Source organism: Mauremys mutica, chromosome 1 (genome assembly GCF_020497125.1).
Source record: "Mauremys mutica isolate MM-2020 ecotype Southern chromosome 1, ASM2049712v1, whole genome shotgun sequence".
Taxonomy (NCBI): domain Eukaryota; kingdom Metazoa; phylum Chordata; order Testudines; family Geoemydidae; genus Mauremys; species Mauremys mutica.
In genome coordinates, this window is record NC_059072.1 from 347,772,400 (window position 1) to 347,789,771 (window position 17,372).

At 43.2% G+C, this 17,372-nt stretch overlaps 1 protein-coding gene across 1 annotated transcript in view; it reads left to right on the plus strand.

The window, feature by feature from the left end:
- The window catches only part of TENM4 (teneurin transmembrane protein 4), a 766,570-nt gene that overhangs the window by 665,276 nt on the left and 83,922 nt on the right, over positions 1–17,372 (plus strand). Inside the window, exon 18 of the mRNA XM_045020846.1 lies at positions 9,851–9,970. Coding sequence (XP_044876781.1) covers positions 9,851–9,970 — 120 coding nt within the window. The remainder of the gene's footprint in view (positions 1–9,850; positions 9,971–17,372) is intronic.

Sequence of the window (17,372 nt, forward strand, 5' to 3'; positions counted from 1 at the left end):
AAGTCATACCTACAGTCTTACCGATCAGATGAGGGATTTCAAAACATTCTGAAGAGTGCACAGAAGTTGGCAGAGGAACTTCACACTGAAGCTATTTTCCCACCCATTCAGGAATAAAAGAGTCACCGAAGAAGATGACATTTTGATTACGAGGCACAGGATAATCCCATAAGAGACTCCAAACAACAGTTCAAAGTTGAATTCTTTAATTCTTTAGGGAGAGGGATAGCTCAGTGGTTTGAGCATTGGCCTGCTAAACCCAGGATTGTGAGTTCAATCCTTGAGGGGGCCACTTAGGGATCTGGGGCAAAAAACTGGTCCTGCTAGTGAAGGCAGGGGGCTGGACTCCATGACCTTTCAAGGTCCCTTCCAGTTCTAGGAGATTGGTATATCTCCAATTTAAAAAAAAAACAAACAAAAACAGGTGCTAGATTGTGCAATACAGTTTCATGCAGCTCAAGGAACACAGCAGTATATTTGGGCTGTTGTATGATATTCCAAAATTCCTCACTATACCTGAAGAAGACCTATACCAGCAATGCAGGGCACTAGAGACAGTGTTGAGACATGATGACATGTGTGATATTGATGCGAGTGATTTAGATGATGAACTTTGAAGATACATTTCAGCAGGATCAACTCCAAAGGCTATTGTGGAATATATGTGCACACCTAAGATGACCACCCTCTTTCCAAATGCTTTTGTTGCTCCGCGCATACTTGGAGAACGCAGCTTCTCCAAGCTGAAGTTAATAAAAACACATCTGCGCTCCACAATGACACAGGAGAGGCTGGTCGGCCTTGCAGCCATCTCAGTAGAGCATGAGCTGGCCCAGACTGTGGACCTTCAGGAAGCAGTTCAAATCTTTGCAACCAAGAAGGCATGGAAAGCACCACTTTGATTATTCAAACAGATAAAAATGCCAGTGTTTACTATGCAGACAAGAAAAGTTACATTTGCTGTTCAGACATTTGAAAGTTGTGTTACTTAAAATTTTTGAAAAAGGCATTTTAAGTTGTTAGTTCTCCTTTATTGGGGTAGAGCAGTATCATGAGAGGAGTAGAACACGAAGAAGGCAGAATTGAGACCTTTCAAAGTTTTGGCCCAAGCAAGGGGGTTTTGGCGGTGTCATTTGAGCTCCCCGCTTCAGGTGCCAAAATGTCGTGGGCCGGCCCTGGTATGAAATTACCCTAACTCATGATTATATGTAAAAATAGCTTGCGCCATAAGAGCTACTGAAACCTCTGAAGGGCTAAGAACCTAAAGCCCTGATTATCTTTCCATTTTCACAAGTGTAAATCAGGAGCAACTCCTCTTAGAGGTACACTGGAGTAAATGAGAGGAGAATCAGCTTTTAAATCTTTTTTCATCTAGGGCATTATGGGAAGCAATGAATTCCACGTAGACCTTACATCATACCATAACATAACTTTATTTTGTATAGCACTTTCTATGCAAAATGTGTCCGAAAGTACTTTTTCAGGGTTCAGTAGTAGAGTCGGAGTTAAATATTATATAATCGCTCAAGTCACTGCTAAGGCAACAGTCTTCTCTTAATTTCCTGTTTTGTGGAATACCTTTCCTGTATCCTGATGTCTCATCTTCTCTTCTTCTCATTACAAATCTCATCTGAAAAGTCATTTTTCCCTGGAAATGGTGATTTGATAAGGCAGAGCGATCCAAGATATTACAGATGGCAGGAGGAGCAGCCGAAGCGTCTCCTTCCAACAGTGGCCAAATTGTTTGGCAGATCAGAGAGGAGGATGTGCTTCCAGAAGGAGGAGAGAGAGCCTGGGTTTGTGAAATAGGACCAAGTCTAATAAGGGTTCTATAACCAATAAGGCAGTTTAGAACTAAATCCTGATATCAAAGTGGAGTTGTTCTGTGGAGGTAGTTATGTGATCATGGGGTTTTTACAAGTGGGAAGTGTTTCCTCACATAATGTTATTTTGTTACTAAACTAGTATGCACCAAAGGTGCCTTTTTAATTTTGGAGAACTACAGATATGAATAGCTTACTGGCAATATTGCCAGCAGAATGGTGGCCAATGGTGTTGGAGAATATCATTGTCTACTGAGAGTGACTAATAACTACTCCTATAAAGTCTACGGTGCAAGTCTGCATTGAGCAGAATGATGGCAGAAATACATAATGCAAGGCTTGAAAAACTGGACACTTGCTAGCCAGGGAACTAAACCTACACAACAGAGGTAAATACAAAAGGATTTCAGGAGAGCTGGCATCTTCTCAAAGAGACAATATTAAAGTGCAACAGCAAACAATCCCAATGCAAAGGAAAGAAGAGAAGACTAATAACAGGCCAATGTGGCTACACTAGGAGCTCTTTAATGACCTAAAAATTAAAAAGGAATCATACAAAAAGGGGAAACATGGATAAATTACTAAGGATGTGTATAAAATAGCACAATCATGTAAGGAAAAATACAGAAAAGCAAAACACAAAATGAATTACACCTAGCAAGGGACATAAAAGGCAGTAAGGTGAATTGTAACAAGATACTTAACACAATTAATATTATCAATGGAAGGGAACACAAGCCAAAATAGGGAAAGAGCAAGTTAAAGAATACTTAGGTAAGTTAGATGTATTCAAGTTGGCAGGGACTGATGACATTCATCCTAGAGTACTTCAGGAATTAGCTGAAGCAATCTCAGGACTGTTCACGATCATCTGTGAGAACTTTTGGAGGGTGGGTGACGTCCCAGAGGACTAAAGAATGGCAGACATGTTCTATCTTTAAAAGAGAGAAGCAAAGAGGACCTGGAAAATTGTAAACCAGTCAGCCTAACTTTGATACCTGGAAAGATACTGGAACAAATTATTAAACAATCAACTTATAAGCACCTGGAGGATAATAGGGTAACAAGTAATAGCTATCATGGATTTGTCGAGAACAAATGGTGCCAAACCAAACTAATTCCCTTCTTTGACAGGGTTACAGGCCTAGTGCATGCAGGGAAGCTGTATATGTGATATATCTTGATTTTAGCAAGGCTTTTGACACATAGTCCCACATGACATGTTCATAAGCAAACTAAGGAAATGTGGTCTAGATTAAATTATTATAAAGTAGGTGCAAAACTAGCTGAAAGTCTGTACTCCAAAAGTTATCAATATTTTGTGGTCAAAGAGGGGATGTATTTAGTGGGGTCCTGCAGGGATCTGGCTTGAGACCAATAGTATTCAATATTATGATTCATGACTTGGATAATGAAGTGGAGAGTATGCTCATAACATTTGCGGATGACACCCAGCTGTGTGAAGGACAGAATTAGAATTCAAAATGACCTTGATAAATTGGAGAATTGGTCTGAAATCACCAAGATGAAATTCAGTAAAGGTAAGTGCAAAGTACTTCACTTGGGAAGGAAAAATCTAATGCATAACTACAACATGGGGAATAACTGGTTAAGTCATAGTACTGCTGTACAGGATCTGAAGGTTCTAGTGGATCACAAATTGAATATGAGTCCACAAAGTGATGCAGTTGGAGAAAAAGCTATCATCACTCTGGGGTATATTAACAGGAGTGTCATATGTAAGGCAAGGGAGGTAATTGTCCTGCTCTACTTGTCATTGGTGATGCCTCAGGAGGAGTCCTCCTCTGATGATAGGACAAGAAGTAATTGGCCTGACCTGCAGGTAGGACAAGAAGGTGGGACTGAAGTAACTGGGCTAATCTTCAGCAAGGAAGATTAGGTTAGATATTAGGAAAATTGTTCCAACTATAAGGGTAGTTAACCTCTGGAATAGGCTTCCAAGGGAGGTTGTGGAATCCCCATCATTGGAGATTTCTAAGAACAGGTTAGACAGATACCTGTGAGCAGTGGTCTAAGTTTATTTGGTCTTGCCTCAGCACAGGGGGCCTGATTATATGACCTCTCACTGTCCCTTCCAGCCCTACATTTCTGATTCTATAAAAAAACAAGGTAGAGAGATGCCATGGTGATGGGCTTGATGTAAAAACCCAAACAGAGTACACTGTGATTCTAGAGCTGTTATTGTACATCTTGGTGAACAAAAGCTTTATGGAGCTGCCTCAGATACCAGCTTCATTATCTGTATTCCTAAAAGTATGCCAGCATTATACTGTTGTTTTTTCTCCAGTTTTCCTTAACCAGTTTAAGTAGTGGGCTTTGAATATAACATTTTAATTAATTGCCTGCATTATTTCAGACTGTATATTTTTGTAAAATGAGTGACAAAATGTAGAGCATTTCTGCAAAATATTAACAATTAAAAAAACCAAACCCCTAAAAGAACATCACGCTTTCCTGATGCTCAAGTGATGGGGCATGTGTAGCTAACTTAGAGGCATAGGTTAAAAAAAGAGAACTGATCGAGTTTAGTTCCTGCAGACAGCTTAGATTTGACTTCCCTATGCTATGCTGGGTCGTTTTTGTTTTTTGCCTGGCACTCCTTTTCGCTTGTCTCCCCCACTCCATCAGCTCCTCAGGAAGTGGAGCTGTGGAAGCTGTCGCAGACTCTGTCTGTCAGTGCCACTTCAGCAAATCCCTGAGTGCACAGTTGGTCGGATGTCAACATGTTTAGGTCCTCCTCAGCCTGACACTGGCATTCTGGTGCTCCATTTATTGGCAAGGTTCTCTGCCTAGCCTAATTAATTTGTTTTGAATCCCAGCTGCCTGACATATGCCAAACTCTTCCAGGAACTCACTTGTGTTATACATAGCTGTGTGGGAGCCTTTCTGGATGGCTACTTTTTAATTTTAATTTTCCTAATTTTTCTTGTTTAACGTCTCAAGAACCTTTCGTTTCCATTTTCTTACCAAACTTCATGATTCGAGCGACATCCACAGGTTTGTTGAGTAGTTGTCAGCTGTTGACTTTCCCCGCTGCTAAAATAAACAGGACGAGCCAGATTGTGGCTCACCCTGTGCAGGAAGAGAGTGTAAGGAGTCTTCTCCCTCATAGCTGGGAGGCCAGGGTCCAGGAACTGCTCTAGGTTAGCACTGCCATTGGTACTAGCTTCCAGGAGCAGAATGGGACTATATGTTATACTGTATCCTGTGCTATAAATGAGCAAAAGGATGACATCAGCAAGTGACCCAAGCCTACATCTGTAATGACTTGCTTTATTGGTAGGATTTTTCTCTGGCATTCATCACCAAGGTATCTGAGCACATCACAAACCAGTACCACAATACCATAGCAGTATAAGTACCTATGTCCAAGACAATAGAACATTACTCAATTTGTCCTCACAATGTCCCGGTATGGTAGAGCAGTGCTATTATTCCCATTTTACAGATAGGGAGCTGAGGCACAGAGACACTATGTGACATCTGTGGCAGAACTAGGAATAGAAGCTAGATCTCCTGATTTTGAAATGAGGGCTTTAACAACAGAAACGTCCTTCCTCTCGATTCGCTTTGTGGAGCTCTGGTGAAGCCCCTTTTAGAACAGAATGTTCAGTTCTGGGCATCTCGGTACCAAAAAGATGTCAAACGAAGTTGGAAGTAACTTATAGAAAAGTAATAACGAATATAGGGATGTGGGGAATTCTGAGTGGAGATTAAAAATATTTAATGCAAATAACATGGCCAAAACATGGCTGAGGGGGTGGGGAGGTCATGTTAATCATCCAAATGTATCTGAAGCCTTTCAACTTCCAGGAAGAAAGGAGCTAGGGTTGTGATACAATGGATTGTGACTAGGAGTAATGGGGTAACACTGAATAGGAAAAATTAGCATGAACACCAGAAAATAATTCCTAATGGTGAAATCTATGAGTCTCATCCAATGCCTGTTTGAAGAAAATGAGAGTATTTCCATCAGTTTCAACAAGCACCAGATTAGACCATGTTAGACTATGGTAAAATTTCCCAAGGGAAGTCCTTCAGGAAAAGGAATGTCTTTATTTTGTCTACTGTACAATGCCAAGCATATTCCCAGCACTAAACAAATAATTATTAATAATAAAGCTTTGGAAATCCCACTGCCTGAGGTGTTTAACATTAAACCAGACAAAGAGCTAGGAAACGTACTGTAGGGAGCAATCTTTCCTGCCATGAAGATGGATTCAATGTCCTAGTTCGGATTTTTCCTTTGATTTCTAGTATTTTATAACTGTTGGCATACTTGGATCCCTCCTCCCCCGCGCCCCAGCATGTAAATACAGGTCTTGCTAAAGAAAACAGGATGTGGAAGGGGAGAGTGAATGTGTCTCTACTTTTGATGGCACTGGGCCCTAGATCATACCCAGGGGGACAGGTGGACATTAACTTAATCTTCTAGTGATTACAAATTACTTCACAAAGCAATGGTCTAAAATTACTGTGTCTCAGACTTGCCATCTAGCAAGCCACATGGTAGCAATTCGGCAATGATTTAGTGTTCCCTAATTATAGGGAAACCTCTATAGAAAAATAAAAGACCAGAGGGGTTGGGAAAGGCTAATTAAAAAAACAGACTGGATAACTGGTTATTGTAAAACAAGGGATCTGCACAGCCACATGTAAACGCAGTCTGAGAAAAAATAGTTCAGCCAGTAGATGAAATATGTTAATAATTCATTGGAAAGACAAGTCTACAGCAAAGAGACATTCAATTTTGCTCAACTGCAGAAAACATCTTCAGTGCTGGCCAAATTAGACGGATGGAATAAATCTTCCCTATTAACGTGAGAGATAATTTTATGTAAATATATTGGGAGACCTTCCGAGCAGGGCTGAGAGTCTTTGCAGTACCACTTAACGTGTTTGCAGTGTAATTGCATTTAGACCAAGGTCTTCTGAAGGAAATGGCTGACTAAATTAGCATTAACCAGGTTCCTGGGGGGCTGAGTGCATTGTGGGTAGTCGATTTTGCCTCCAGAAAGGACACGATGACACTGGAGAGGCCAGCTGCTTACAAAGCACAGCGTTAATTGTTTTTCCCAAATGGGGCAAATTTTATTAACTGGGGAAGTAGAAAATTTGAGGATCTGATCCGGCAAAGTCTGGGATTCAGTATCTTTCTCATCTCCATCCCACTTTAATTAAGTTCAGATATTTGTACACACACTGCCCCAGCTTCTTTTTATGACTATGATTTGTGAAGGACTACCCTCTGGAAGTAAAGGAGTTATAGCCCTCATGGGGATTCCTGGGGGCCAGGTAGGCTTTCCTGAGTTACTTGTCTCTGAAGATGGGCTGACTTAGTCCAAATCGGCAAGCAAAGAAATATGGAACAAAGAAGTTGAGCATGACAACTTGAAGAGTTATTGAGAAAGGAAGAGGGTGGCCACTCGATGGAAGCTAGAAGTGCAGATGTGTTTGTTAGAGATTCCCTTTTAGAGTGAGTTCTTTTGCATGTTTTTATTGTGCCTGTAACTGTGTGGCTGTTCTTTATCCCTGCAGACCTGAGTGCCCATGAACTCATGAAAGCTATGGGCCAGATCCTCAGCTGGTGCAAAGCAGCAAAGCTCTGTTTACAGCAGCTGAGGATCTAGTCCAGTGTGTTGGCTACAACTTTACTCACAGGCTTTCATCTGCTTAGACTCTGGGAGAGTTACCATCATAATTGTTAGTTATCTTTTGCCTAGGGCACCAGTTACGGCATCTACAACATTTAGTCTCTTTTTTTTCTCTTTGCTTGTAGTTTGTGGGGAGGCAGTGGAAGAAGGTAGCAACCCTTCTCCATTATCTCATGAAAATGTGCTCTATTTGTATTTCAGCTCAACCACTTTAAAATGAGCAAGCAGCCGTCAGTAATGCTTTTAGTGTTGGTTTGAATAGGTAATGGTAATTCATCCTGCTGAGTCCATTGTTCCCAATAGCAAGAAATTCTTGGGCTTCAGAAGAGGAATCCACAGTGATGCTTATCCTTCCACAAAATGCAAGGATGATCAGAAGGCTCAAGGACTTGTTGACCATTCCAGACTCTCCTTCAGCTCTCACTGAATAATATGAGAAGAATGGTTTTGTGGGTAATGTTGAGGCCTCAGAATGGAAGTTATGGGTACTGCCCCTGGCTGTCCACAAACTTTACTGCAGTGAGCCAAATACTTCCCTGGTGGTGTTCTGTCAACTTCAGTGGGGTTACAATAGGGTGAATTTGGTCCTCTGTGTCTTCATTTCCCCATCTTTCAAATAGGGATGGTCATTTACCCAGTGTCCTTGGATGTCACAGAGCTGAATTGTTAATACAGTGCTTTTTGATCCTTGGATGGAAGGTGCAATGGAATACAGAAATTATTATTGTTTTACTGATGGGATTGCTTCTCCTTCCACATCTGTATGAATTGGGAGTAATTCTGTTGAAGTCATTGGAGATACACCAGAGTAAAACTAATATAAGTGAAATAAAAAAACAGGTGCATTATATCTTGTTTTCTCTGGGACTGACCAAGGGGAACATAGGAATCAAGTATGTGGATACTAGAGTTGAACTTTGAGCTTTTGTTTCTGTTTACCTAAATGCCAAATTTTGAGCCATACTCTGCCATCAACATATGCACGAAAATTCCTACTTAAATCAGTGGAGAGTTCTGCTATAACTGGATGGCACGACAACTAAAAAGTCTATCTTCTATGTCATGGAATCCAGTAAAATCCTTACTTGATACAAATATTGGTTCTCGCTGTGCCATACAATCTTTGCTGTGTTTATGTACCCCTTAGGCAATAACTTGTGGACTCTCTGGTGTTCCATGGTAATAAGAGATCATGTAAGTGCTTTCCTATGCATTGAGGGCCAGATCTTCAGCAGCTGTAAATCCGTGTGGCTCCACTGAATTATCTTACTACAAATAGATGGATTATAAATTGAGCTCTTGTGATTTACACCAGCAGGGGATCTGGTCCTGAAGCAGCAGGAACATTGGCTTCCAGTCTCTGCTGGTTAGCATGACATTGCCAGCAAAAATCACATATCATAATTTGCCAGCACAAAGATACCACAATTTGTTATCACTCAGAAAAATAAGTACCTTGAGATAGACATTGAGATCAGACACTATCAGATACACAAGAAGTTTGTCTTTTTTGGAATCTCCTTGCATAGCCGTATGGTAAACTGTACAATCTAGGGCTTTGAACAGAGACTTTGGAATAGAAACCTATGTGTTCTATATTCGGCCCTGCCACAAATTTGCTGAGTGACCCTGAGTAATTGAAAACCTCTACATACTTCTTGTAAAATACAAACCTCACAGAATTAATCGGTATTGTAAAGCACTTAGAGCAACTTGGGGAAAAGGTGTCATAAAAGTGCAGAGTTGAACGGAGTAGGTATAATCTACAAACAACTGGTGGTTCTGTTGTTTGCTTGCTCAATTGCTTTAACCTCCTATAAGGAACTTATCTGATTCTGGCAAATTTGTCATCATATTTTATCCAAAGCAATAACACTTCCTTATGGAATATGGAAGACCTGACTCATCAAGATCATCAGAGGACTTAATTGCCATAAACTTGCCCATGCAGTATTTGGTACATTTCCATCCTCCTCTGTTCTAAAACATGTTTTGTCCTTAATCAGACCAGTACTGTCAAGGCACTGTGAAGCTGAGTGAGCTATAGCCATGTCAGTATATCATATGCCCTACAGGAGAAGATACCAGAGAACAGTATATTTGCCGGTGGTTGGATATGACACGAGTAGAAAAAAGGTGAAGCCAAATTCTGCTCTGAGATGTATGTGCACAACACCCAAGTCAGCAAGAGCTGTGTGCCTCCATCTGGGGGCATGATTTGGCGTATTGAATTTTATTGTGTGTGGTATTAGGTATCCCGGTGTGTAGGCATTCACAGCAGGGTAAGTCGGGGATCACTCCCCCACCTTTGACATGATTCACCATTTCCTATCATTTCTTTCCTTCATGCAGCCATGCGTGTGTGATCCGAGGTCAGGTGATAACATCAGATGGAACCCCTCTAGTTGGAGTGAACATCAGCTTTGTCAACAATCCTCTTTTTGGCTACACAATCAGCAGGCAAGATGGCAGGTATGGTTTCTGCTGTACGTTTTACAGTATGTAAGTACCCAGAGCTGCAAATAGTGGAGCCAGCACTGGAGAGAGACTATCCTGGCAAAGACAGTCACGTCTGATGCAGCCTGGAGACACTAGTGTTATTGTTAATATTGATACTGATATTATTAGAGAAGTGAATAGAAGCCCTGGGGCTCCGTTGTGCTAGGTGTTGACCATGGATATAAAGAAATGATGGTTCCTGCCCCAAACTGCATATTCTTCATTGCTTTATATAGACATGATTGGGCAAAAATAATTAAACCTGTAAGATACGGTATTGTTAAAGGCAAGTGGTTAAAATTTGAACAGTTCCATTGAACCATAACAAAAACACTGTGAATTGGGCAATCTTTTGTCTTTCAATACTAATTGGCTCTCTTTTAAGGACAAAAGCTAAATATAAGGAGTAAGATTCTGACTGATGGAGCTGCACATACTCTAGCTAATGGTGATTAACACTGGCACTTTGGAGAGGATGACCCTGCTTTGCTGATTTTAACAGCTCTCCAATCTGACACTAGCATTAAGGATTTGGATTGACCTGGCTAGAATAGCCAACGGGGTGATAATGAAGGAAATGAACACTTGCTATAGATCTGTGCTTTATGTAATCTTGGCATGTTCCCATGAGACTTGGTGCCTACTGAACCACTGAAACCTTTCAAGATATGTTCTCATTAATGTTTCATCTACTGGAAAATACAACAGTAGAATTTGAGTAATAGGTACATTTCCATGGAAAATGGATTATCTCAGTTAAATGAACATATCTTATAAGAGAAGCTGGTGCTTTCGCAAGTCTTACGGTTTAGAGACTATTGAGAAAGATACAGAATCTCTCACATTTACACTGTGGTGTAACTCCATTAATCTCAGGCTTGGTCTACACCTAAAATTTAGGTCAACCTAGCTACATCGCTCAGGACTGTGAAAAATATCACACCCTGTGCAACTTAGTTATGTCAACCTAACCCCCATGTAGACATCGTTAGGTTGAGGGAAGAATTCCATTGACCAAGCTACCGCCTCTCGGATAGGTGGAAAAACCACTTGCGTTGATGTAGGAAGCATCTGCACAACAGCGTGACAGCAGCACACAGCTGTAACTGCATAGCTGTGGCACTGTAGCCATTGTGGTGAAGCCATACCCTCAGTGGAGCAATTCCTCATTTGCACTGGTGCAAGGGAGATCAGAATCAGGCCCTAGAGGTCAAATTCACTGCAGTGTAAAGAGCTGGCACAAAACCTACACAAGGAAAAATAATAATGCCTACAAAAAAAACAGACCATAGGTAGGCAGCTGATGTGGCGGAACTCCCTGTTTTTCATGCTGACCAGCATCATCTCATTGTTTCCTTGTGCTCTGTCTGTTGGTCTCCACCTATTGTTAGGGCTCTGATCCACCATGGGGGCTTATAAGCAAATAATGAGGCTAGCATTGCACAGCGCTTGTACAGGCCCTCTGGACAGGCATCACCTTTACCCCCTACAGACCAGGTACAGTACAGGCAGCACAGCAGAGCAAGCTTCTTCCATTCTACCCCAGGCAGTGCTTCACTGATTTTCTACAGGGGCTCCCGCTAGAAAGGCTAGGTGAAACGGTGCTTCAGTCCTGTGCTCGCTCACAGCCACACTCTCTGCCACCATCTGGACCCTTTGCACCACTCAGGCATCTGAACTCACCAGCAGACAATGTCCCTGGTGGAGGGGAGTTCTCAGCTCGTGTAAAGCTAGACTTCCTGGCTCTTACACCACCTCCTGCCTAAGTTCAGTGTAGCAGGGCAGAGAGAGGTGTGGCCAATGCGCCAGAGTGCTCCACCAATTCCCAGTTAGCTAATGGTCCCTAGGGAAACATTGCCAGCTGGCATCGGATAGAGCCGTTCCCAGGAGCTCACCGCCAGGGGCTGTAAATCCAGCACCAATCACAAGTACTGTATTCAGTTAAAGTAATAAAAAGGTGGTGATCAGCAGTGCCTGAAAGTAGAGTATTTAATCAAAATAAGTCCCAGCACCAGGCTAGCATTCCTATCAGTAACTGCTGGAGCCCCCCAGTCCCAGTACGGGAGGAGTTAGATGGTTCTTGCACTCGTGCATAATTCTTTATGATTTCCCCTCATGTTCTGCTTATGTGGTGATGTCGTTCAGGTCTGGTGCTTTGTGCTAACAACATTTCAGAACATGATATTCAACAAATAGTCTGATTATATTACTGAGTATCTTGAAAAATGAGAATGAGACTATAATTGGCCCCAAAATATTGTCTTTGACATTCACGCATCTATTTTCTTGCATGATCAGGCACAACACTACATCTGCGTGCACTGGAGGGAGGTAGCGTATGACTAGATGAAAGCATTCTGCCTTTAAAGAACAAAAAATTAGTAATTATTCACTGAGATGGTATGAGGGCTGTTTATAAAATCACTTGAAATATTGAAGGTACCATAGTCTAAAGGTGGTAGTGGGAGTCAAGAAGTCCTGAGCTTTAGTCACAGCTCTGCTGCTGATCTAGTGTGTAGCTTTTAGATACATCCCTTAATCTCCCTATGCCACAGTTAACCTGCCTGTAAAATGAAGGTAACACTTCCTGCCTCGCTGGGGTATTTGTGGATTAAATACTATATGTGATGTGCTTTCAAAATGGAAAGCATTATTGCTATTACAATTGCTGTTCTATACTTCAATATGTTACAACAGCGGGAGCCTCTTCTAATAATCTTTTCAACAGAACAATTTTAGCCTGAGACATTGTCTACACAAGCAATTTGCACCAATTTGACTGAATCAGTTTAGAATCCAATTTCGTTAAATCAGTGCAACCCCCTTGTGGTCTCAGAATAAGAAGGTTCACACAAGGGAATCGTGCCTATTTAACTAAATTGGTTTCTAAACTGATCTAATTAAATCAGTGCAACTTTTTTGTATAGACAAGGCCTAAAATGAATTTCATTATAACTGGAATTCCAATTTTCAAATTGCAATGAACTGTAACAAATTAGGACTTGAATTCTACTTCACTGTAAATAGTTTCACTATATTCTGGTTTACTATAAGTGGATTTCACCCTGTTGTCACAGCAGTCAACTGTAAACTCCAGGGGTGAAATCCTGGCCCCATTGAAGTCAGTGGCAAAGCTCATTGTTTTCAATGGATTCAGGATTTCATCCAAGTTTAGGTTGCATTAAATAGCCCCAGAAAATTAGAATAAATTAAAGGCCCATATGTGTTCTCAAACTATTTATCATGATACATGTATCTTTCAGATCCCGAGGCATAAGGATAAACCAACAGTTATCAGAATGTACTATTGTATATCTGACTTTTCTGTGACCCAAAGCTAATAGAACGGGATGGACAAACTACGGCCCGCGGGCCGGAGCCAACCCGCAAGCTGTTTTAAGCTGGCCCGCAAGCCGCACCACGTGATTCGGTCCTGCTCCGGCTGGGGCGCTGGGTCGGGGGCTGTACCACGGAGCTCGGTCCCGCTCCGGCCAGGGCGCTGGGTTGGGGGCCGCACCACACGGCTCCTAGAAGCTGCGGCATGGCCCTACTCCGGCTCCTACGCGCTCCAATGGGAGCTGCAGGGGCGGTGCCTGTGGACGGGGCAGAGTGGCAGAGCTGCCTGGCCACGCCTCCACGTAGGAGCTGGAGAAGGGACATGCCACTGCTTCTGGGAGCCGCTTGAGGTAAGCACCTCTCGGAGCCTGCACCCCCTGAGCCTCTCCTTGCCCCAGCCCTGATCCCCCTCCCACTCTCCAAACCACTCGATCCCCACCCCAGAGCCCACACTCCCTCCCGCACCCCAACCCCACTTTTGGGATCATTCATGGCCCGCCATACAATTTCTATTCCCTGATATGGCCCTCGGGCCAAAAAGTTTGCCCACTCCTGTAATAGAAGGACCGGAGGGCTCAGGGACCTGGTAATGGATTATAAAATATATTTTAAAATAAATCTTTTCACCACTAGATTGCTGCGTCACACCGGTAGTGGGTCGTGACCAGCAATTGTTACCATCTTATAGATGTTTGTGAAAGGTGTTGGATGATCTCAGTGTACTGCTGCTATCTCTGCTGAGCCTGTTCTGGGAAGAAAGAGAGGCCGTCAGTCTCCTGGCCTGTCCATTGGGTATCTTTCTAAGATAACCAAAACAATAAGTCCATATAGTAATATGACTTTTTGCAAACGGAAGAAAGCCCATTGTGATAGTTCTCAAGGCACCCAGGACTGTGAGTCACCTTGTTACCCTCTGCCTCTAGCAAGAAGTAGCCTTGCCCATGGTGACTGGGTGTCAGCTCTCTAACACCACCAGCCTTTCAGCCATTCCACTACCCTCCTCTGGGCTGTGCCAGCCCTGTCTTTGCCTTGCAGGTTAACAAGAGGTGCACTCCAGTCACCGAATGCTTTGAATCATTCCCCTGTGATATCCAGACCCTGACACTGGCTACTCACAGAAATCCCAGATCCTCTGTGCCAAAGGAGCAGGGTACCCAGTTTACCAGTTTGACCTTAAACCACCACTCCTGTAAAATCCCACAGCACTTGTGAGCACTGAATAAAACAAAAATAGGTTTGGTTAAGAAAGAGAGTAAACAGGAAACAAGAGAGAATGGTGGAAACAAGTGGTTACAATACAAAACAAAATCATACAATGCGAAGTTGAGTCTACCCTTGTCCATAGGTACCTTTCCTAGCTAATTAAGTAGGTTCCCCGCCCCCCTCCCCCAAGTTCAGTCAGTTGCAGAGCTGGCTGTCTTCATAGGAACCAGGATCCAGTTTTTCATGGGAACGTTGCTGCTGCCCAAGGTGAAAGGACACAGAATGCCTTTCCCCACTCTGTGCTATACTGAAACCGTCTTTTGTCTTATTCCTGGGCAGGGTGATTCTCTGGCTGCTGTAATGTTCCTTTTTTATCTGCAAGTGGTTTTGATTGTTTGCAGTTTTCTCTGATGGTTTTCCATTGAAAGGCTTGGGATGGGGCAAGGCTAGACAACTGAGGCTTGCATTACATCACTGGCTAACCAAGGCGGGGTAACAACTCCCTCCTACTAGGATGGGCCATCGCTGAGATATTTTATCCCCCGGTGACTAACTTTTACTCCCAGTCCATAACGTATACTTTCAGCGTAATTACATTATGCTTTAAATATTGCCTGCACATAGGTCTCGCAATGATTATGAATCTTGACCAGTTACAAGGGTTCTGTAGATACCTTACATGGCTATTCTTTATGGATAAGTGTCCCACAGAACATGTGTTTGCTGTAGTGAGTTTGTCGAGTCCAAGGTGAGAGTTGTTTGCAAAGAACAGGGGACACTTTGCCAGGGAGCTTCTGTGTCACACCCACCCATCCCTGAGATCAGCAGCCCACCTGGAAGCGTTATTTAGGGCTTTCATCCTGAAGAGAATTTTGCTGATACTAACTTTTATTTCACTGCTGTGGGGGGTTTTTTTTCCATCTAGGCAACTTGAGGTATGTCTACACAGCATTTTGGAGCCTGCGGGAGCAAGCCTCCCAGCCCACCCCCCTCCCAAACATCAGAGCCTGAGCTGCAATTTAAAAGTGCTGTCTACACAGCCAGAGCCAGCTTTAGGCCGATTCGCCCAATATCCCGGAATCGGGCCCTGCGCCTAAGAGGGCCCCGCACCAGGGCTCCACACCTTAGGCGCCTTTTGAATTTTTTTATTTTTTACTCACTCGGCAGCGGTCCGCTCTGGGGTCTTTGGTGGCATTTCAGTGGCGAGGGGTCTGCTCTGGGGGTCTTCGGCAGCATTTCGGCAGCAGGGGGTCCTTCGGTGCCGCAGAAGACCCGGAGCGGACCCCCCACTGCCGAAGTGCCGCCAAAGCCCTGGACCACCGCCAGGTATTCGAATCGGTCCCCGCGGTTAATAAAGCCAGCCATGTACATAGCTATTTTTAGAGTACTAGCGCGAGCCCCGCTACCCAACTCTATCAGCCCAGGCTGAGAGGTTTGCTGCCACGGGCTCCAAAATGCTCTGTATTCAGACCCCTCAAGGCTAAGCCATGTAACTCGAGAAACAGTAGCTGATGAGTGGCGGTGTCTCTTGCCGTACAATGCAAGCCTCTGTGTTTTCACAGCTGCTTGAGTCTGACATTAGATCGATGCCTTCCCTTCTGGCTTGGGTTTCACATCCACAGGAGACGCAAGCTTTTTTTCCCTGCAGGCTAACATGCCTGACCAAAGCTTATTAGAGCCCAGGGCACCTAGCAGCTCCGCTCACCAATGACAGAAGCAGAGACGTTTCTATAAATAAACCATTCCTAGTTTTCCAACAGTTGTTGAACATAATTTTTTTTACATTTATCCCTTCCTTCTTTCGCCCTCTTTAGTGCTCAGCCTTGTGCGAAGTGAGCTTTTCCCTTCTAGTAGCAGGGCTTGCCAAATGCTAATTGACTGTTAAAAATGTCCTCATCAAAGCACAAATGCTGTTCAGCTAGCTGGCAAGCCAGGGCGTGAGTTACCCATTAGGCTTTTAAAAGCCAAGTTACAGAAGTCTGGGAAGTTGACGCCCCACTTGAGTTGCAGAATAAACACCTTGCGCGTCTGGAGCTTTTAAAATGCTCTCCCCATGCCCTGTGGACTTGAAAAAAAAATGTTTTCATAACTACATTCACTAAGCAGAGTCTAAGATACATCCAAATGATGATCATGGATGAAAACACAAGTCTTTATGGTGACCCGCTAAGGGTTTTTTTAAAATGTGGCTGAGCTCTTTTTTGCTTCTCTGTGATCTATGAAGAAGGTCAGAAAGTTTTTAATTAATTAATTTTAAAAAAAAGTTTTTTTCTGCCTTTTTTTTTTCCTCTTTAGAAATATCACCTGCACCAAATCTGGACTTTCTTGGGTTTGCTTGAGGATTTATTGGGGCATCTCAGGGTGCTTTAGGACTTGTCTTCACTGCCCCACTACATCGGCACAGTTGCACCGATGCATCTGCACCAATGTAGCACATCTGGTGAAGACGCACTATGTCTCCCATCCATGTAATTACTGCACCTCAATGAGAAGCAGAAGCAGTGTCAGTGGGAGAGTGTCTTCTGCCAACATAGCACAGTGTAGACACCGCTTTAAGTCAATGTAACTTATGTCGCTGAGGGGGGGTTGGCAGGTTCACACTGCTGAGCGACGTAAGTTACATCGATTTAAGCTATAGTGTAGAAAAGCCGTTAAGATATTCAGGATGGTACTTAACCACATGCTTATCTCAAAGCATGTGAGTAGTACTACTGAAGTCAGTGGGTTTATTCACATGCTAAAAGCTATGAACATGGTTATAGGCACCAACTTTCCCTCTTTCCCATGGGTGCTGACCCCTCTCCGCCCCCTGCCCCGCCCCCATTCCAACCCCTTC